Source organism: Neodiprion virginianus, chromosome 4, assembly GCF_021901495.1.
Source record: "Neodiprion virginianus isolate iyNeoVirg1 chromosome 4, iyNeoVirg1.1, whole genome shotgun sequence".
In the NCBI taxonomy this organism is placed as follows: Eukaryota; Metazoa; Arthropoda; class Insecta; order Hymenoptera; family Diprionidae; genus Neodiprion; species Neodiprion virginianus.
Genome location: NC_060880.1, coordinates 6885416 through 6908189, shown reverse-complemented (window position 1 = coordinate 6908189; position 22774 = coordinate 6885416). Strand labels below are relative to the sequence as shown.

The 22774-nt window shown below is 36.9% G+C and overlaps 1 protein-coding gene across 14 annotated transcripts in view; it reads left to right on the top strand.

Annotated features, from left to right (window-relative positions):
* LOC124301738 (disintegrin and metalloproteinase domain-containing protein 10-like) overlaps nt 1-22774 on the top strand; it is a 359750-nt gene that overhangs the window by 178416 nt on the left and 158560 nt on the right. Inside the window, exons 1-2 of one of the 14 annotated variants that reach the window (XM_046757104.1) lie at nt 12555-12701; nt 21097-21950. The exons of 2 other annotated variants lie outside the window; for them this stretch is intronic. In XM_046757104.1, the coding sequence (XP_046613060.1) occupies nt 21887-21950 (64 nt within the window). In that variant the 5' untranslated portion in view covers nt 12555-12701; nt 21097-21886. Of the gene's footprint in view, nt 1-12554; nt 12750-12884; nt 12958-15768; nt 15824-21049; nt 21951-22774 lie in introns of those variants that run through there. 11 more of the 14 variants (XM_046757112.1, XM_046757111.1, XM_046757110.1 and 8 more) reach the window with 11 other exon arrangements.

Below are 22774 nucleotides of genomic sequence, written 5' to 3'. Positions count from 1 at the left end.
GTTCGAATAATTCGCCATAAATTTTTAGAAGCTGTACCGCGTGCTTGTAAAGATAAAAAGGGTCGCGAAATATGCACGCTTATTCGTGGATACCTACGACGTATATTCTAGCCTCATGAATGTAAGGGAATCCAAAAGACCAATCTCTTCGCTGCCAAGGCGAGCTCGAGTTTCTGGCCAACCGGAAAACCTGCATTTATGTATAAGGTATTCCGCGCTAACTTGACTCTGGACGTCCGACTGACTATATCTTCAATGAAAAAATTTCATTTCGGAAAGTTTACACGCAACCTAGTACGAGTGACCAGAATCGAACAACGAACATTGATATATGTACACTAGATTTTCTGATTACAGCAATGAAACTCAATTTTATTTTAGATCGAGAACGATGTTTTTTTCGTTTGGTTGAGAAAAGATAATAGCTAATAACTGAGAACAAACGTCTAACTTCAATAGTATTATGATGTGGAAGGTTACAGAGTCGGATTAAAAGAAAATAAAAAAAAAAATTTACGATAAAATGATCGGTTTAGAATAATGTACCTGAAATTTAGAATCCTCAAACTTCATCGAAAAACATTCCACTATCAACGAGTAACTAGATAACCGCTATATTTACAATTAGCTATGTTTTGCACTGAAAAAAATTTCATTTGTTACAGTAACTAGAAAAATTGAGTAAAACAGGTATCGTTAAAAAAACTGTCTGAATATTGTTGGAATTACGAAAAACGAGGTACGCCTAACCATTTTGCGCTATCGTCGATCCTTTCTTGCTAATTGCAACGCAAAATCAGTTTGTTCGGTTTATTCTACTTTTTTAGTTGAATAAGGCTTTAACGTCAATTTATCGTTGCACAAGCGTTAAATTTTCGCAACAGTTGCAAGAAAGTATAGTAACAGTGATCGTAAGGAGAAAGAATAGCAACGGATACTAAAATTTCCGGTAACAGCTATAACACTAATTTTCATTTTCTACCTAGAAGTATATTTTTCGGTTGTGGTAAAAAACGAAAACAGTTAAGGACTGAGCGGTAACCGGAACTAAAAATTTCTCTCAGTGTGATCATCTCTTTACAAACTTGTCATCGAATCTTATCAACAGCACCAACTTTTTGATAAAACTTGATGTATCTATTGAAACTTATTCAAGTACGTTATTAGAATGGAAAAAAAATAAGAAAGTACAAAACCTTATCGGATTTAGATGTACCTGCATTAGGGTGGTCCTTAAAAAGGTCTTTTTTTGAATTTCAACTGGCTCATTCACCAAATCGGTTCCAAATAATTTAAAAATAGTTCTCTAATTTTTTCAAAATCTTATTTCAACTTTAACCCGGGCCCGTAAGATGGTGGATCCAATATGGTCGACCAAAATCAAAAAAGGTCAATCGATTTCAATAAAAATTCGGCGCTCGGAAGTTTTTGAGGTTGCTGATTACGAATCTGAATTTGAAATTAGAAAATTTGGAACGATGGATCCATTATGGCGATATCAAACGACTTTTTGGATTTTGGTCCGCAATGTTGGATCCACCGTATTGAATCTTCAAATTTTGAGTTCAAATTCGTAATCAGCAGCCCAACGAACCTCCTCCGACCAAATTTCTCCGAGATCCTTTCAGTATATTTAATGTCTCCACGAAAGGGTTAAACGAGGAAATTTATCTTCTTGCGGGCACGGTTTTAAGTTGAAATAAAAATCTGTTAAAAAACAGGAAATTATTTATGAATTATTTGTAGCCGATTTATGGGGGTGAGCTGGTCGAAATTCAAAAATGATCTTTTTAAAGACCACCCTAATCCGCATAAAGGTATCGTAATCACGATTCCGTAAGTTACATCCATTCACTATAAAAATGCCGATTACCGTTCGAAGCTGCCTTTTGATTGGAGAAAATAGCGTTTGTGACTGTTTTTTTTTTTTTTTTTTTTGACAAGGGCAAGATTACAGAGAAGCCCCTAAAAAGTATAAAAGGGAAAATTCCTTTTCAAGTATAATTCCGCGAAGCCGCTCTCCGGTTAACATGCCTGATAATATAACGAGGGTTTCGACTCGCAAGTTTTCGTAAAAAGGAAAATAAGCGAGGCGGGGATGGAGTCCGTTCTCCAACCAAAACCGGAATAACGTCTGTCGGTTAATTAAAGGTATCTCAGGTAACACTCGAAAAGAGGCGAGGAGGATGTAAAAGCTGGCCGGCAACCGGCTGTGCAACGGGCTTGGTTTCGAGTGCTCCGAGTGGAGAGAGCGCCTTTTAATCAATGCCGGACCTCGGGGCTGCAGGTTTCGCTACTTTCGTACCTGAATAATTCAACGCCAGCCAACCGCCCGGTATTGTTCGAGACTTCACTGAATATCCAAGAGAGAGAGAGAGAGAGAGAGAGAGAGAGAGAGAGAGAGAGATAAAGGCCGCCCAGAGAGTCAAGAGTTGTCACTATATAATACTGTAGGAGAGACCGGGAACTAGCTTTTGGTTTGTGTAAGGGTGAAGGGGTCGATGATATTGCCGATAAAACAAACTCGCTTCGCGCTGTTCATTGGACGGAAAGAAATCCTTGTTGGTACCGTGTAACAGTTGCGAAAACCAATTCTTTGTTGGAACAGTTGTTTGTTTTTGCAAACGTTTTTCACTCACCGATATTCATCAAGACCAGTCGGAGTCGAGCTTTATTCTGTGTTGACAATTAGCGGTGCAAACAATCATCTCCGAGTGCAGGTACCAACGGATTTTTGCTTTAAAAACTCGCGCACTTGTTCATCGTTCGTTTACATTCAATTTTTTCGAATGGAACGGTCGTGGAAACGGTGATGATTTTTATTCTTTTGAGGTGAAAATTATTGTTGAATTTAATCGATGTTTCACGTGTTACGGTTGCATGCTTCGGGTTTTAGTTTAATACTACTGCCGACGAATTGACAAACTTGCTACGTAATGAATGAAAATTTAATGTCTGCAATCTGTTACAAGTCCATCGTCGTGTTTGGGTACACTTGGAGTTAAATTACACCATTGAGATAACTCGAATAATTCATGGTTATTGTATAAACAGAGTGGAATCGCAATGATCAATTATCAAAATGAGTGGAGCTAAACTTCTTCATCCTCAGCAACGAACAATTTTTCTCATCTCTCGCCCGATTCTCGGCAAGGAATTCAATAAATTTTTACTTTTCATCATCTTTGGTGATATAAGGAAAGGTATCGATTTTTTAGACTCGAAATTCGTATACTTACGGGCCGTGAAAGTCGAAGAAAAGCAAAAATATACACTGTAGCGTTGATACAAAATTATAATCGAACTTTAACGAAAAATTAAGAACAAAACAATTCATTTTGCAAGTAGTGCAATTACATCGCCAGAAATACCCTAATTGTAAGAAACAAAGTCTTATCAACAATTAAAAAGAATATTAATGTTTAAAAGTGCAATAAACAATAAATAAATGAGTTAAAACTCTACTCCTTTGACGAATCTAGTTTATAAACAGCATCTTTCACACACCTTGTTTCATTTTAGTTTAAGTTTTTTCATTTAGTACGGATATTTTCAATCTTAGAGCCCTAAAACTGCATATTTCTGCTTTTCTTCGACTTCGTGGCCCGTAAGTACGCGAATTTTCGAGTCTAGAAAATCAACTCGGCGGTCTTGTTTTAGAGAATTTAATGCCCTAGAAGAATATGCCTTGAAAATTTTTTGAACTCTAACGGTTCAAAAGTTGTAGAATTTTTAACGGAAAAAAAAAAAAAAAAAAAAATTTTTGCTTATCGTTTAAATGAGAAATTTCAAATGGCCAGCGACACCTTTTAAAATTGAGCTAAAAATTTTTCCAAACGGGATAATTTTTTTCTCGGTAAACAGCTCCTCTTAAGACCACAGATTCGATAGTTTAAATTTTTTGACTCACCCAAATCTGCATGTATATTTCGAGTGCACGATATCCATTGACAAACTGAAACGACTCTGTAGCTATTCGTCAGCGTTGAAAAAAAAAAAAAACGCATAATTTTCAGTACAAAACGTGCGTTATAGGTAAAAAAAAAAAAAAAAAAAAATCGCTTTAACTGAGATAATTATCCATGAATCATCGTTCAGGCAAGTGACACGCGATAATTGGGCATCTCGTTTGAACCTCCGTTTTGCACAATGTATTTGCGGGCATGCCGAGCTCGACAACAGCAGCAGCAGCAGCTGCAGAATTCTACACATACCGAGTATATGCACTTACACACCATGTCGAGCACGGCTATTGCGGAACAATTAGCAGAGGCGGCAGCATCAACCGCTCCCCTAATTATGACGAAATACTTGCACGTACTCAAATTGCACACAGCGATGAATTCTCCGTTAGCAATGACGCGGAGGAAATGATTTATTGCCGAGTTATTGAAATTAATTTTGAGTAAAAATTCAAGGTTCGTTACATTTCTGTAACCGAATCGTGCGTTTTTACAAAATCAATTGAAAATGACGTTAATCTGCGAAAAATCACGTGAGTCTGAAAAAAAAAATTCTATGCCAAAGCTACGAAAGTTTCTGAATTTCTCTACTTAATAGTAGAATCAATGTCGTAGATAGGCGTGAAAATTATTTCCACCAGGTTTATGGAGGGATAAAACAGTTGCATAAACTATTTTTTGATACCGAGTCAATTTCCAATCGATCTGTTCACGTTCGTTTGTGTTTGGTCCATACGCAATCAATAATTATCTTAAGAGAACGTCTTTTTCAGGGGTCTCCGATTTGTTGACTTGATCGTTGATTAATAAATACGATATAATTTCAGTCGGCAAGCGTTGCAAAGAGTCGTTTTCTCGTAAATATAACGGAAACGGGAATTGCCAAGAAGGTATTAAATAATCACCTCTACGGTAATTCACGTTTTTCAATACATCTCCAGTTTTATTCCATGAATCGTCGAGGATATTTCTCGCACCGTCTTCTTTCCAACCGCTAGTGACGTTTATTTCAACAGGGTGGTGCTGGACGCACATTCGCCTCACTCGAAATAGACCGAGAAAAAGTGAGAGAGAGAGAGAGAGAGAGAGAGAGAGTAGAGTAGAGTAGAGTAACAAGTAATTTATTAGGTTCTCGAGTAACCTCCCTGAGAACCACAGACAATATTATTGCAAGACGTACAATGCTTGAAAAACTAAACAGTAGAAAGAAAGAAGTATGCAGTTTATTCTTTTCACAAAATACAACAAGACAAATAAATAAACAAGCAAACAATCGAGCAGAAAAGAAAATATAAACAAACAGTCAAGTATGAAAAAAAATATACATAAAAGCGAAAAAGAAATAAATAAATAAATGATATTAAAAACTAAAACGTTGCGTAAGAAGGCAATCTTCTACGGTGGAAAAAGAAAACGAATAAAAAGAAAAAAAAAAAAAAACGAATTATAGAAAAACTAGAGAGAGAAAGAGAGAGAGAGAAAGGGGGAAAAGGACAAGGAGAAGGAGAGACTAATGGGTACGTGTTGGTCTGAGTGGCTGGTGCCTCGGGGCTGAAATTGTGGACGGTATACGAAAAGGGTTGTGCCGACGACGCGTCAACATTGACTCGGTCGGTATATATACGTACAGTGGCTGCTCCACCGTCAGGATATTACTTTCCGCGAAGCTGCAAGCTCTGCAAAGAGGTACGGTGGTAAAGCCCACCGATCTTGCCCACAACGGATACCGCCTTCCGTGTCCGAAACTGACGTACGTGCAGCTTGCAGGGCGCAGCTGCAGGTGAACAGTAATTTATTACTTGTTTGCACAGGCGTCGAGTTACTGCTGAAACAGTTGGAAATGGTTTGTTGAAATAATATCGTCAACGGGGAAGATCCGTTGAGCTTTCTTGCCACAAAACTTGTTGTTAGAAATCTGACGAACAGGCTCACGGAGAGTCAGAAGTTTTCTTTCCGGTAAAAACACCTTGCGGATTGACAATTTGTTTATGCTTGGACAAAAATACGGGACTAAAGTGGCACTTTTACTGCCTGTGGGTAAAAAAAAAAAAAAAAAGTTTGTTTCGAACTTTTATGCTGATTAATAGTATACTACAATAATGAATAGAAAATATCTTTCCACGCTAATTCGGTAAACGGTTGACCGTGTTATTTTTTAATTTTGTCAAGAATTTTTTTTTTCCACATTAGTACGAACCGTGAAAAGGGTACCAAGAATTTTTTCAAAATTTTCCGAATCACGCGTCTTTACCCTATGATTTTTTAAACCCATTTCAAAAAGACACAAAATTCACTTTTATGAAACGAGAAGAAAAAAAAACATTTCGTTTCCGAAATGAAAGACTTTTACGCAAGATTCAGATTTGGTTCTTTTTTCCGTTACTTCAATCATTTCTTTTGAAATTTCAACCGTATTTTATATCATCATATCTGTTAAAAATCTAATACAATACGGAAAGAAATTCATAATTCTCAGAATCTTGTGTGAATTTCTTTTGAATTTCTTACGTGATCCTTTGTTTTCAGTTTGTAACAATTATCTTTTAATTATTTGGATTCAATTAATTGCACGACGCTTAACTTGATTGTTGAAATTGTTTTTTTTTTTTTTTACATCTTGCCTCTCGATTATCATTTCGAAATTAATTCTCGTACGACAATTTTTCACGGTCTTCGTTCTTCGAAACTCCAACAAATTGAACCGAACTACCGAGGACAATGGAAATGCGATCATATCCGATCGTTCCTATTTCCAAAAAAAAGCTAAGCTTTTCTCCGTCTTCCTTACGACTAGAACTATATATATATATATATATATATATATATATTTTTTTTTTCTTCTATCCGCTCGTCAAAAAGTTTGGACGAAATTTTCCAAACGACTTGTCAATCATCGCGCTCTCTTCCCGTAGCTAAAAAAAAAAAAATATTCGCAACGACACGTGCCGCACGGCTCGAGAGTAAAGCTCTGCAGGCTTTCGGAAGTTCGGAGGGCTCAAAGAGGAAAAAGAAAAAAAAAAAAAAAATCCGCCTGCAAAGGGTTTTACTTTTTGTTTTTTAATTAGAAGGTAAAAGAAACCAGAAATATTTTTTTTACACACCCTTTTTTCCTTTCCCTTCTAATTAAGGCTTGAGGGGTGCGTGGTAGGTTTTCGGTACTCGAGTAAAAAAGTACACAATCGCAGTTATAAAAGCCGTATTATACATGTATATATTTATGTTCGTGTGTACACGCGCAGAGGACGTAGAAACAACAAGTTTTACCGGGTTAATTACAGGTGACGTTGACGGGTCGATTATCACGTTTCGTTTGCTCGGATAATGTTGGCTCTGTTGAAATACAACATCGCTCTTCAGCTCTATGTCTTACGTAATAACAGTATATTCGAGTAACTGTAAACTTAAGACTATAACGAGCGAAAGGCTTGAGTAACCGGTAGTAACTTTTTTCGTGATTTCTTTTTTTTTTTTTTTTTGCTTTTCTCTTTTTTCTTTCTTCTAATTAGGAGAAAAGTAACACCTCTTATGCAGCCTTTGCTGAATATGACCGGATAATCAAAATCCACTCTTGAATCTCTGGTGTTTTTGTTTGTAACTTGAATCTCGTCCAGCGCACACTTTTGAATTTTTACTCATTATTCACCGTTATCGTTCTACATATTATACTTTTTACTTAATGATCCTAACTTATGATAAACTGAAATTATTACGACCGTTCCGTTCTAGATTAAAATAATTGGTAGAGACAGTTTTGATAAAATAAAACTATTTTACTACTATTTATTTCTTCGTCCGATTCAGATTAAAGGTACGTGTGTTCTTTATTGGATCGAAATTCGAAGACGTTTGATAATTTGTAAGTGAAAAAAAAAAAAAAAAAAAAAAAAACAACAATAAAACATGCAATTATTTCCAATTCCAAAACCGTCTAATAAATTATCATCGTACTTTGGCGCAGAAACATCGTAAATTTATTTTTCTACAAAGTAACTAAAGCGATCAGCTCGCGCAGAGTTTGTAATTTTGTAAAAACATTTTCCTCCAGAAAAATTGCAAAAAGGAACAAAGTGTAAAAATATACACGCATAATATGCATTGGCATGTTTCAGGAAACAATAATTTACGATTTCTAACCGTGGCATACTCTAAAATGTTTGTTTAGGTTAAAAGAAATTTTTTTTCAAAAGATAAGCGTTATGTGTTAGATTGCGCTTATTTCATATTTCGCTAATTTGATTTTTTTTTTTTCAATTTATGAAGAAACACGCTGCTGCACTTCAATTGTTATTACTTTCCTCATATTTATGTTCAAACCAAAGATCACGATCCGTAATACAACAATATATCAACCGGGAATCTTGTGCCCTCCTAGATTAAAATTTCGTATTAAATTATAACTATTTTACGAGATTGAATTAATAATAAAAAATTCATCAGATACACTTTTCAAACATCAACCAAAGACTCGATCTTAGTAGTCACAATTACGTAAATTGATATTATGATTGACGCAAACGATAAAAAAAAAAAAAATAATCATAATAATAATAATAATAATAATAAAATATTATTCACGATGCTTCATAAATTCAAAAAAATGTAAAAAAATTGTCAGAAATTCAACCGAGTGCGATGTGTTCCAGATAAAGTAAAACGCTCGTCTTTTGACAGAATCTTACTTTCATCCTGGACAAACTTTTCAGGGTTCTTCACGATCGAAAATAGCAAATTTTATCTTTCTGAAACACCGTATTGTACGTTAAAAAAAAGAAAAAAAAAAAAAACACGTGCTTTGGTGAACCGTACCGTACTCTTTTCTTTCAATGTAACATTTTTCGTATCGTCGTCTTCCGTTTTCTAACCCTTTGCAACCACACGAGTTGTAAAGCCAGACGAGAAACGTAACTCTGGGAATATTTATAGCCGGGCGAAAAGTGTCGAATCCCTTTTGGGGAATTATTTCGGCCCGAGGCTCTCTCTCTCTCTCTTTTTTTTAAGAGCGGCGAGGTGCAAGGGCGCGGGTTAAGTTTTATCGCGTGTGACCCTTCCGCAGTCTGTTTACGCAGCCCGGCGACTAGCGGGCGGTCCCTTCGACCCTTCTCATTTTTGCGGATCGCTATTCCCGGCTACCCTCGTCGCCTTGCTGCCTACGAACCCGACCAAGTTCCTTCGTTCGGAGTTTCGAGAGTTGCGTGAGCGTGTCTCGGGACACCGTATTGGGAAACGTTACGAATCATAAATCACAAATCACTTAGGTGGGGATTTCTTCTTCTTTTTTCTTTTTTTTTTCTTTTTTTTTTTTTACTTTTCATTTTTTCAGTTTTCTTTTTCTTCTTTTTTTTTTTTTTTGGCCACTCTTAAAAGCACGGATAAATCCCTGCCGTGATGTCGAACGGGCGAACGTGCCATTGAAAAAATTTTCAGAAAATCACGAAGCTTGTGCAATATTTACAAACCGCATAATTCTCCATCACGTCGAATTTCTTTGTTTCATTTTATTTTCCTTGCAATTTGCGCAAAAAATAAAATAAAAAAAAAAAAAAATTAAAAAATCCCAACACGATTATATTTGAATAACTAACAATGAGTTAGACTGGGAGAAAATCGGTTTGTACCGTAGGAAAAAAGAAATTTTTGGAATTTATGGTTGAATTTTTAATCGATACTATCTACGTTTCTTTCACGATGAAAATAGCGCGGTTGTTGAATAGAATTAGGTGAAGAAATTTCGAGAAAATTTCGTATTATTTCAAGTCAATATGGACCACAGAGAATTTTATTCCAGCTAGTGAAAATTTACACGAATTTGAACAAGGGTGAAAATTTTTTTTTATCAACTTCACTCGACTTGTTGAAAATTTTACACGAATGCATGTCAGCTCGCATGGAATTAAGAAAATTATCAAATTTCGTAGGAAAAGCGGTAAAAATTTTTAACGGTTTAGTTTTATTAAACTTACATTGTTTGTTTGGAAATTCACATCGCGTGAGCAGTAAAAAAATGCCAGCATTACAGCTTTGATAATTTTGCAATCTTACGCCAAGATAAATTTCTAGCTTAGAACTGAGTGAAATTTTTGCTTATATCCAGGTTATTATACAAATTAATATCAAAGTGATGAAAAAAAAGTTAGACCTCTGAGTCAAAGCCACGATCGAAAGGCGCGAAAAAGAAGCACTAAAAAAAAAAAGTTGCGAATATTATAAAGTTAATAAATTTGAAATTTAAGTATTTCGACAGGCATGAGTTTTCGTTGGTTGGAAGATTTCCTATGCGATTGGATAAGTATCAAATTCGAAGCTGCAATCCGAGCGGAAAACTTGATCAACTAAAGTGAAATCTTTGAAAAACTTGCTTCCGAAGTGCGAAATTCTAGGATGATGAAATTACTGTTAACCGCAATCGATTACGATAAAATTCGCGAAGTAAATTCATTTGTGAGACAAAAAAAAAAAGAAAAAAGAAAAATGTGTTGTTCAAAAAAAAAGGATCAAAAGAGATTAGCAAGAATAAATCCTTCATCGGGATTTAAACTCGGAGCGTAAAATTCCTACGCTGTGAATTTTCCTTTTTTTTTCGCTGCAGACCTTTCGTTCCCGTTCAACTTTTTGAAACTAATGTCTGTTTTTTTTTCTCTTTCTTTCTTTTCTCTTTTTTTTTTAATTAAGTAATTGCTCGTGTCTACCTGCAAACTAAATGCACACCCATCCCTGTTCCGTGGGTTTAAGGTTTTCGTTTTTTACGAATAACTTACCGTCCGAATTGCTTACGATAATAGTAACAATGATTGCGCAAAATTAGCGATGACTGGAGAAGTGATTTTCCGTATAACAGTGAATGAAAATGAAATATTATTATAGTCGTGAGTAGGTCAGGATGGTGGAATCTCTTATGTATACGTGTTATATGTTTATATGGTGTTTTTCAGGTTAATTTTGTAAACGGTTGATCATTACGATTTTTAATTTCATCAAGGATATCTCCTTAAATAGTACGAACCTTGAAAACCGTACCGGAAGAATTTTCAAATTCGTAAACACTCAAATCGATTTATGTGAAACGAGAAAAAACAAGCTTTCCGTTTGCGAAACAGAACATTTCCACACAAGATTCAAAGCGGAAGAGCATTTTTTCTAGTTTTAAAATTGTTTTCTCTCTCTTCATATTTGATCAAAAGTCAGTACGGCATCTTCGATTCGATTACTAATTTTTCAAATTATTTCTTTAGTCCTGAGATTCAATTGTTTTTCTAAATCGTAAACACTAGAGATTTTTTTCAAAGTAAATTTATTTGCAGTTAATGGAAAAAATAATTTTGAAATTGAAAAAGAAAAACCGTCCTTCGACTACGAATCTTGCGTGAAAATGTTCTATTTCGGAAACAAGACGTTTTTGTTTTTTTCTCGTTTCATAAAAATCGGTTGCGGTGTCTTTGACATGGGTTTAAAAATTCATGGGGCAAAGACGAGTAATAGAACAAAATTTGAAATCTTTTTTTTGGAAGGTGTTCAGGGATCGTACTAAGAAGGAAAAAATTCTTGATGAAATTAAAAAATATTATGATGAACCGTTTACAAATTTGATTTTTGACATTTTTGACATTTGACATTGATTTTAAAATTTGTATCCTCGTTGATGATCCTTGTGGGTGTAGGAACGTAGCATACAACCCGGGTCGGGGTTCAAGTTCGGAATTATTTGGTGACGAAACTTGAAAAGTAATGAAATCAAACTTTTGCGAAACGACAAAGTTTCGAATAGTCGTAAAATCGTCGGCTCAAAGTTCAGAAATTCAAGTTACGATAGAGCAAAGTTGCAAAAAGTAAGGATTCTGATCGAGTAAAATTTCGAAAATTAAAATGTAATCTCACAGCGTAGTTTACTCAACGATAGGGTGTAAAAAAAAAAAAAGAAAATAACAAAAACTGAAAATCAAATCACCAGAATTACGAATCGAAAATTCAAAACAAAGAAATATCAGAGTGGTGAAAAATCCACCAAGCCAGTAATTCACAGGATCGAAGATCTTCGATCATTCGGAATTCCGATGTTTCAGATTTTTGAATCACCTCATTTTCGCACTTTCCGAACTTTGACTCGTCGAATTTTATGCATGCCCTTTCTGAATTTACTACTTTTGAAACTTCGAGCGTGGAGTTTCGGACGATTCGGAACTTGGATTTCTTTACTTTAAGTTTCACCATTAAAAAAATTGGAATTTTATGCTTTCGGAAGTCTTGAAATTCGGAACATCAATCCCACCCCGACGACTCTGCACCGCCACTATTACTACCGCCATAAAAAAAAAGGGCGCTGCGAAGGGGGTTGTAAAAAAATAAATCCCATTGTTTCATCTCGGTAAATTTAGTCCCCGAAAATAACGTCTTACCCAACCCCCTCGGGCAATAAGGTTAGGAAGAGCGCTTCGGCGTCGCGACGCGACGCGTCTCGTCGCGTGTCCCCGCTCCACACGTGCAACCCCCCGGCCCTCCTCGTCGGGGGTGGATGTCGGTGGTGGGGTGACGGGGTGGCGGCGCCCCTACCGGAGGTTTGTTATCGTCGTACGTTGAGCAGTGCGCCGGGCGCGCTCCACCGGGCCAGTCGCCTTCCCGGATCGCGAATCGCCCTGAGCTTTCAAAGCCCGTCGAGTCGTCGAGCCGCGATGTTGTCGCCACGTGCCGAAACGCCACGCGACGCGACTGCTACGTCAGGAAGCTTTTGCCGATCCTGATTATTGGGTGAAAGTCGATTTTAAAACGTGAAACAGTCACGCTGCCCGGTATACAGTAATCGATAACAAAACTACCCGTCTCGAACAAGGATATTCAAATTTCGTTTACACGTGACTCGAAGCTTACGTGCTTGCGAAACTCACAAGTTTGCAACGAAAGCTGATTTTTTTTTTATACTCGTCTTTTAAGATTCGAAACGTAGCTTTTGCCGACCTTTCGTAAAACTCTCTTGAAAACTATCGCAACGTTTGCACGTATGTATGTATGGATTTGCGGTTGATATGTGAAAGATGTAGGAGGCTGGATTTTTCAGTTTGTCGAATTATGATGGAGAAAATTAAGCTCAGCGAATGAATCGTGTCGAAATGTTCGTTTCCGTTTTTTTTTTTTGGCTTCCTCCTGCGCGGTTAAGGTTTTTTGCTTTCACTTCATACGGTCCTGTTATTTTTTTGGTTCGACTCGTTTCTCGCGTGTAAAACGAAAGTCTTTGGATTCATTCGAATTAGTAAAATCGTCTCTTTATTTCAACGTGGTTTCGTTTTTGTTATATCTCGACAGACATTTTTTTTTTTCTTTTTCTTTTATTCTTCAGTCTTATACGATTTGAAATTTGTAACGATCGGATACTCGCAGGCAAATAAATCTTCTTCCGTTTCATCCTGCGACTATCTATCATCAGATGATTGATTCGGTCTTTGCTGTTTCTCCAATTACTCGTGACACATCACACGTGACTTTTGTACCCAGCGCTTAGGGAGAAAAAATAGGGAAAGCTTTGCTTTTGGATTTTGTGTCCATTATTCTCACCAGTCACGACCAAATCTTTCCCTAAACGGATGTACGAAGTTTGAAAATCTCTAGGAGTGACTGGCTATGAGTGGATGTCAGTCGAATAATCGAGGGATTCTTACACGTGTCGAATAACGTTGAAACGTGAACCCAGAAATAAATTTTACATCAGGTTTACAGAATTGTTCACAATACTTGCGCGCAGTGTCGATGAAGTAACTTTTCTTTCATCCTTGCCAATAAAATTTATTGTTCGTCCGTTGGAATTATTCGAATTTATTTTATTAAACTTTTCCAATCGGTCGAATTCAGGTGGAATTCAACTCTGTTGAACTTCAAGTGATTATTCAAGTGGATCGATTAATTATTTCCTCGAGGATGTGAATTTATTTTATTTAATTGTTGGTGTTTTTTTTCTTTTTTTTTTTTTTATCGTTTTTACTTTCATTTTTCTTTCCATCGTCACGTGCGGAGGGTTTCAATATTCAATCCTGAATGTTGAGACGATAGAAAATTTTCCCTCTTAAGAGCTTCGTAATTAATATCTCTAATCGCGTGACTTGATGTAAAATTAAAAAAAAAAAAATCAGGTTACAAGTAAATATGTTTTAATAACTGTTACAGTCGACAAATTTGATTCTCGGATCACGAGATTTTCCGGTGAAAATTTTCAGCACGTGCAAATTCGAATCGTGCGAAAAATGATGCAAGGAATTCTCTCCGACAGGGTGAAAGATTTTTAAATGTTTCTTTGTCGTTTATTTTCTTAAATTTCTTTTCTCTTTTACTTCGTCGTTGGTCTGCGATTTGTTCAACGATCCGGAATCAATTTTTTTCAGTGACGGATATTTCCGCTATCCTAAAAATTCGTCGATCCTTTCATACGTGTATAATTAATAAGAATATTTCATCGAGTAGGAATCGGAATATTAAATAATGAATTATAGTGACTGAATTTAATCGAATGAAAACTTTTCGTCTTCTAATTTTCAAAATAGTCGCATTTTGCTATAATTAATCGAGAAAATGGTGCGTTTTTATCATGCTTTTCACAACGGTATTGAAACGATTCGTTACGCCCGGCTCGAAACTCGTCCCCCGAAATCGTTTTATGCGGATTTGGTATGGTTGAAATCTGGTTCACGTGACACGTGTCGAACAAACAAACAAATTTATCGCGCTCCGAATGCTCGCGGTTCGGTCTCCTGTACCTCTGCACTACATCCATTTGTACCTACGTGTATATTTTGTACGTACGCGTTCTCGATTGACTCGTTGGAATTTCACACTATACAGCCAACCTTCGCTCGCGTAGCACGCGGCAGATGCCTGAAATGCCGATGTCGAATTTCTGGCAAGGCGAATTTTTCGTTGCTGAAAAATACAGCGATTCGATTGGTTTGAAGTTTCACAGAGCGATTTTCTGTATCCAAGTGTATTGTTTTTTTTTTTTTTTCGACTCAAAATTACTGGCTTAATATTCGTACCCAAAGTAAAGGGAAAAGTAGGTGAAAGTGGTGAAAGTATCGTGAATCGGGGAGGTTCAACTCCCACGAAACATGTTTACTCGTATAATTCAATCGTTCACTCGTTAATTAATTGTTTGAAAATTTTCAAAAATTTTTTTAATAACTGATATCAGAATAATTAGCTACTGAAGAATCGGGTAAAAAATTCGAAAGCTTGTGTAATCTTGAAATTGTCGTTGTTGACAAATAACTATATTTCGATTATTTAACTGTGACAAAACGAGCCTGACAACGGAATTTAATTTGCATGTATTTTCACACGATCGGTTTCCTCACACTTCAAAGAATCTCGACAGCAATTTCTTGTCACAAAAAATCATGACAAGTATTTCTTTTTTTTGACCTTCTGTTTTTTGATGCTGAAGAATTTCCGTCAAAGGAGCTAAAATTCCTGTTTAATGATTGATTTTCGAAAACGATCAGGTTCCTTAAATTTACAAAATCTCTACGGGAATTTCTAGTCGTAAAAATTGGTAACAAGTGTTTCTTTTTTTTAGCTTTCTGTTTTTTGATCCAGAAGAATCTTCGTACAAGGGTGCAGCTAAGAATTTCTTTTCGATGATTAATTTTTTTTAAAACTAGCACCACAGTTTTGCCAACCATGCAATGTCTAATTAAATCTGCGATGCAGGGCGAGTTTTGAATCGGTGTTTATCCCTCCGCCGGAAGGGTAAAGGGGGGAATGTTTTGCCGGGTGGCCGGCGAGAAGCGGCGCACGTGGTTTTGACAGGGTGTTTAAACAAAGTGGCATGTAGATGTGAATTCGCGGTGCCGATTTGCTTCGGTAGTCGTGTTAATTAATTCGCCTAGGTATTACAAACAGCCCCGTGCGTTCGGAGAGAGAGAGAGAGAGAGAGAGGGGGGGGGGGAGAAAGTCTCCGGCGCATTGAAAAGCTCCGCAAATAGGTTTCCGCCCCTCCCTTCCCCGCCCTTTCACCCTTTAGCTGCACCAAGTCGCCAGAGTTTCTAAACAAATTAATTATTGCACAACGGATTGTACGTACAAGTTATACGTACACCATCCTTTGAATGATATGGTAAATCGATACTTGGGTGTAATTATAATTGCAGTTTCGAATCTATTTTTCTTTCCTCCGTATTGTCGGAAAATGTGGATTATAAATTTTTGTAATATGGTTTTCTCGTCCGTGTAATATCGAACGTGTCTTTTTACCGATTCAGAGGTTTTGTTTCAAATAAGGTAATAAAACAGTCCATGGCTCGTAAAAAAAAAAAAAAACAAACTCGTAATAATTAGCATAACGCGTCAAAGTTTTCCTCTCAAATTAATTACTTGTCAGGTTTTCACTCGTCTAGTTTCACACCTGCAAGTTTATCGTGCGATGGGAAAGTTTTGCGAAGGGGGAAAAATAAAAAAAATAAAAATTCTGCTTCTCATACTATACGCGCGGTATGAAATAAAGTGTTTTTGATTTTTTTTTTTTCTAACAATTCCGTTACCGCCGACTAAAACTAATCGGTGAAAAATTCGACAAAGTTTTGAATTTTGACTCCCCGATACGTACCGTCAAAAAAACGAAATAATTTAACACCACGATAACTAATATTTCTACGAACCACGTAAGATATTTAGAAAAAAAAAAAAAAAAAGAAAAAAACAGGATTGAAATTAAGTCAACAGTACCTACAAGTTTCACCGTCTAAGGTATAATTACGAGGTGATTGTTCCTTCTCCTCCCTTTCCCCCGCCATCGTTTCCCGGCAACAAAATGTGCAAACTCATAATAAAGTCCGAGGTTCTTGGTACAACCAACGTGGCGTGAATGAGCATCGCAGTAGCTTGCTGGGTGTTGTACTTTATACGTATGTGCATGATCTAAAAGAGAAACAACGTTCATCGTCGCGATCCGAACTTCATTAACGTGCCGATCAATTTCTCATAAATATTCACGAAGCAATCCGTTGCTGAGACAAGGCTGTATGTGTATATGTATAGGAGAGAAGAAAAGAAAATGAGACTAGATGAAAGAAAAAAAGAAAAAAAAAAAAAAAAAGAGAGAAAAGCTTTCCTTTTCCCTCCGCGAATATACATTATGTATATAGTATACAACAGGCCACTTATCGATATTATCCACTGATTACGTACACACACACACACACACACACACACACACACACAATATGTATGTATACTTTATCGAACGTGTAGCGTGAAGCCAGCTTTACGAGCTTTGACTACATCTTTACCGTATACTTAGACATGAATATAATGTTCTCTAGCCATCGAGTCGCAGGTAAAGGTTCGATTACGGGTTTATTATTATACATGTGTTTGGTTATGGATGTACCATATGTGTACATTATGGTGTGCGCGTGTTTTCCTCGGTAATTTCTCGTCGATCGTTTCCTAGCCATTGTTTATTCCATTTTGTGTCCGTATTATTGTTTCATAAGCGACCGCGGTACACCGTCATGAAAAATGAATCGATTTGTCCCGGGGGCGAAAGGTATATACCAAAAAAAAAAAAATAACTAAATAAATAAATAAATAAAAAAGAAAGAATTCAACCGTCGTCGTCGTCGGCGAGCAATCTCACTAATCGAATCCCGTACCGAACAATATTTGTTTGATATAAACTTTTACATTTACGATTTGATTCGATGAAATGTTGTTTTTTTTTTTTTTTTTTTTTTTACCAACTTTGTTAGGTTCGCGTTTTTCTTTTTGTGTGTGTATGTGTGTGTGCGCGTGTGTGCTTATGTTTTTATTATAGAACAATGAACGTTGGCTGATGATAAAAAATATTGAAGTTGGACTGTGAGTGGGGAAAAAAGTTGGTTCGATTAATGTTATTTACGATACTTGAATTATTCGAGTAGTTTCCAGTACAGTTATTGATATTGCAGATATATTTTGAACTTGTTGGAATATTCATTACTAAGTAAACAGATAAAGAGCGAAATATGTTTGGCAAGAGAAAAAAAGAAAAAAAAATGTTTCGAAATTATATTCTCGCAGGAAAGTGAACAAGATTTTTTTACCCTCTACGAGTTGAAAATATTAAACAGATAAAATTGACAATTATAGAATGACTACTGCAATCCAAATTGCGGTGTAAAATTATTCTCGGTGGATTGGTAAATGATTATTGAAATTTTTTTAATGAGAAAAAAAAAAAAATGATTCATTTCACGCGTACTCGAAGTTTGAAACGATTTGTAAGCTTGAAAATTACTAACGATCGATGATCGATGCAATGATATTTAAAGGCATAATTTTGTCACTCGGTAATTTGAAATCTAACGCAGGAACTTGGTAATGAAAATTTGAGGTTTGGATATTGAAAGCTGAGGTTGAACCTACACGATTTTCTATCATTCATGGCTGTATCAGGTGCTCGTCAGTCGTGGAAGCCCGTTGCACGTGTTATTATGGGGGGGGGGGAGAAAGTCGATCGAGGGAAGTCACAGCCTGTTGCAATATTAAATTCGATTCTCCCCTATTCCTCTACCTCCCTTTAGTACCGGCGGTTGCGAAACGAGGAACTCATTCAATTATTGACATATTGAAGAGCGGCAAAGAGAGGAGTTCCGGGGCAGGCTAAATGCGGACGTCAATTCGCAGTCGCTACTCGTTCGTCCTCCCTCTCCAACCCCTATCACACCCCTTGCACCCCTCCAGCTACTGCAGTTTGTGGTTCTTGACGCAAAATCAGGGGCATCAATCCCCTTCGGCTATCGGCTCATCCCAAATTCCCCATCCATCGATCTGACGCTCGAAAAAATACGACGGTGCTGTTTTTATTATTATTGTATCAAGGTTGTTGGATCGCAATAAATCCGCGATGGGTTTTTAATTATCAATGAAATTTTACCGTGTATTTACGAAAGTTATTTTTTCTTTGCGTCATTTTTTTTTTTTTTCGAAAAACCACTTTGCAATTTTTTTTTTTTTTTTTTTACTTGAAAGAATTTTGGCATATCATATCACTTGTAATACGTGTACGTCTGAGAGAAATTTTTACTTCCGGTTACCGCTCGGTCCTTGATTATTTTCATTTTTTAACACGATCGAAAAATGTAGTTCTAGGTTGAAAATGAAAATTAGTTTTTTAACCGTTACCGGAAAGTCTAGTATCCGTTACTGTTCTTTCTCATTGCGATCGCTGTTGCTATATTTTCTTGCAACTGTTGCGAAAATTTAACGCTTATTATTGACAGCCAAAAAAACTCGTTTCAATTCATACATTTTAACTTTAATTCGTTGCAATATTGTTAATATCAACGAAGTAAAAATTCTTTTCCCTTCCTTTCATTTTGTAGCCTCGTTAGACGAGGTTAGTTTAGTTCATTAAACGTTCAACTGACCTGATAAAAATTCGTATGACTTACAAATTAATTTGCTACCGAGCTGCAAGAAAATTAATCAAGAAAAAAAATATCTGGTCGTTTTCACTTTTTTTTTATGACGATTCCCAGTATAATTTTGACGTAAAAAAAAAAAAAAAAATCACAATCCTTTCATCGTAACAAGAATTCTGAACAAAATGATTTCCATCCTTACAAAAAGTGACTAAATTGTTTAACAATGTCTTTCAAAAGTCTTACGTAAATCAGATATTCCGAAATTCAATGGCTTGATATTAACCAGAAATTTGAATAAATCTCCAGGACCAAAATTATGTCAAAAAAAAAAAAAAAAACGAAGCAAAAATTCAAATCTGTTCAATTTTTCTAAATTACCGAAAACGAAGCCGGAGGGTGAAAATTTTGAAAAACGTTTAGACCACCGAGGTTTGCGGAGAGGTCTATTAGTGTGGTAATAAGAAGCTCTTTCACATGTGGATCGAATTACGCGAGGAGAACAAGACAGCCTTAACGAAGCATTTGAAGTCTCTCTTTTTCTCACACTCTCCGTATCTCTCTCTCTCTCTCTCTCCCTCTCTGTATACGTAAGTAATTAGAGTTTCGAGATGACCGGCAGGAAGCCGAGGGCCGCGTATAAAGTTAGTGGCAATAACTCGGCTCGGTTGGTCGGCATGTGGAGAACGAAGAGACGAACGAGCCACGTACAACCACCACCTCGAACTTCTGTTCCCGGTGTTCCGGAAAACCCTCTCTCTTTCTCTCTCTCTCTCTCCCCCTCTCCATCTCTCTCCCATTTCTCTCCTTCTCGCTCGTTTTCCCGCCCCGCTTTCGAAAGCTTCTATCGTGCGTTCAAACAACGAACAGAGCTTAAACAACTTGCGAACGTTTAACTTTCCACCCTTATTACTAATTGCGTAACGCTCTGCGTTATCCCCCCCCTCCTCCCCCCCCCCCCCTCTCTCTCTCTCTCTTCTCCACTTAGACAGGTACTATTTTCCTCGCACGGTTCGATTGTTACATACTGTACAGAATTATACCCCGCGTTTTATCTCGGTATATTTTTCAACTCGTTGTAATTTTTTTTTTTATTTATTTGTTGTTTTTTTTTTTCGTTGTGGTTTAGATTCAAACAATCCTCTCGTTGATAGGCATCAGACTTTTACAAAGTCTGCCGAGCGTTGTTCGGTATGGTGGAAAAATTATTGAAACAGAGGAATGATAGAACCGTAATGTTTGATTTAAACTGAAACTGAAATGATCACGATTGAAATTAATTTTATTGTGAAACAAATACGGTGAAAACTGTAAATTTTATTTTGAAAAAAACAAATCAGATTACCGTGCCTTCTTTTCGAAACCCGTCAAGTCATATTTTTATGCCAATTTCTATGCATCGGAGTTCACTTCGATCAACGAAAAGGATCTTGTCTATAAATTGCGCGAACGTCGCGGAAATTAACCTGACGTGACGTCGAAAATAGATTTTACAGAAAAAAATGAACTGTATCTTTGAAATCCGACGAAGTGAAAAGTTTTTTTGTTTAGAAAATAATACAGTAATGTTGCTAATTTTTAATTGGCCTGAAGGAAAAAAAAACTCTGAACTTGGGTTTAAATTCGTACCCTCAATTCTTTTATTATGGGAATTTGAACCCAACTTGGTTTCTTTTTTTTCCACGAGGGTGACTCGACTTCGAACTTTTATAGTTCAGAATTTCAGCTTCACGTTCTAATTGAGGACGTTTTCTGTTCAGACCCTAAACAAATTTCATACGAAATTGAATCAGGTAGTAGCGTTTAAGTAACGAAACATTGTTTAATGGATCCCGAAAAATTCTTAAGTCGCAAAATAACGATCCAAAGTGCGAACTTCAACCAGAGAGGTTCGATATAAAAACTGAACAACAGTAACAACGAAATTGATGTTATTACCTCTGGAACAAATTCCTAGAAGTGTGTGTAATAATTATCGCCTGTGAATTTAAACGGTTTAAACAAAAAAAAAAAAAAACTACCATTCGAAATCAAAACGGTTATAACGCCGGTGTGAGAGAGTGATTAAAAAAAAAGAAAAAAAGAAGACACGCATAAAGACTTTCAGAGACGTGAAACGCGCGCAAGTGCAAGTGAAGAAAATCGCTTTTCATCTCGCGGCTGGAACCGATGATCGACGATTTACGACAGAGAGTGTAATTATGTCTTCGTTGCTTCGGGAAGTGTGCAAAGGACGATTCAAATACGTACGATAATCGTCAACTGCAGCCGACGCTCTTGTGCAACTCGTTTTGAAAGCTCTTTTTTTGTTCCGGTTATATTTTTGAGCCGCTAAGCCGTGACCCGCAACTCTCGCCCCTACGGCAACGGGACGGAGGTGGAGGGCTGATAACCCCGCGAAATCCCGATATCACGTGCCGAGTGCGAGTCAATTCGCCACTCGGAGGTGAAAGAGAACCAAAACCGGAACGAGAGGTGGGAAGGGGGGGGGGGAGGAGAGGGAGGAGAGGGAGGAAAGTTCCAGTTCGGCCGACGTTGACGGGGTTGAAAATGTTTTCCGTACTTTTGGCGTGTCTCTGCCTCGCTGCCGCCACTCCGATACCGCAGCTCAATGGTAAGTCCCGCTGCGACCGCAAGCCGAGAAGAAATTTCATTCGTTTCAGTTATTTGTAGGAAAGTTTCAGTGAAATCGGGTGGATCGTCGGGGTAACGCGTCGGAGTATAAATTTCGAATTTGAAAAGTTGCCGAAGCGCGAAATTCAGCATTTTTTGGCGGTGAAACTTGGAGCAAAGAAATCGTGCCTGTTCTGACGAAAATGAAAGCTTTGAATGGTTCGAAATTCATTGCTCAAAGTTCCGAAAGCTCAAAAGATCCGATAGGGTCCTCCGACAAGTCAAAGTTCCAAAAGTGGGAAAAAGTGAGAGAATTTTTAAGACAGATTGCAAATGATCAAAGATTTTCAAATCTGTGAATTTCTGGCTTGGTGATATTTCACCGCGTTGTGCTTTCGTTTTTTTTTTTTGGAAATTTTTGATATTTTTATGTTTGGAGTTGAGGTGATTCTGATTTCCGGTTTTTCTCATTTTTTACATCTACTCGTTGAGTTAACTAAGCTGTGTGAGGATATTTTAATATTCGGAATTTTACTCTATCGGAAGTTTGTTTTTTCGAATTTCGCTTTATCGTAACTTGAATTATCGGAATGTTGGTTTTCGGAACTTTGAGACGTCGGCTTTCCGCCCATTCGAATCTTTCTTGTCTCGTAAAGGTTTGATTTCTTCACATCAAGCTTCGCCGCCAAAAATTCGGAATTTGGCGCTTTTGGAACTGTTTCAAATTTGGAATTTCAACGGGAGAATTGATGTTTTTGCTCCTCGCTTGTAAAGAGTACGAAATTTCACAGTTAGTATATTGTATTCACACCAGCTATATCACCA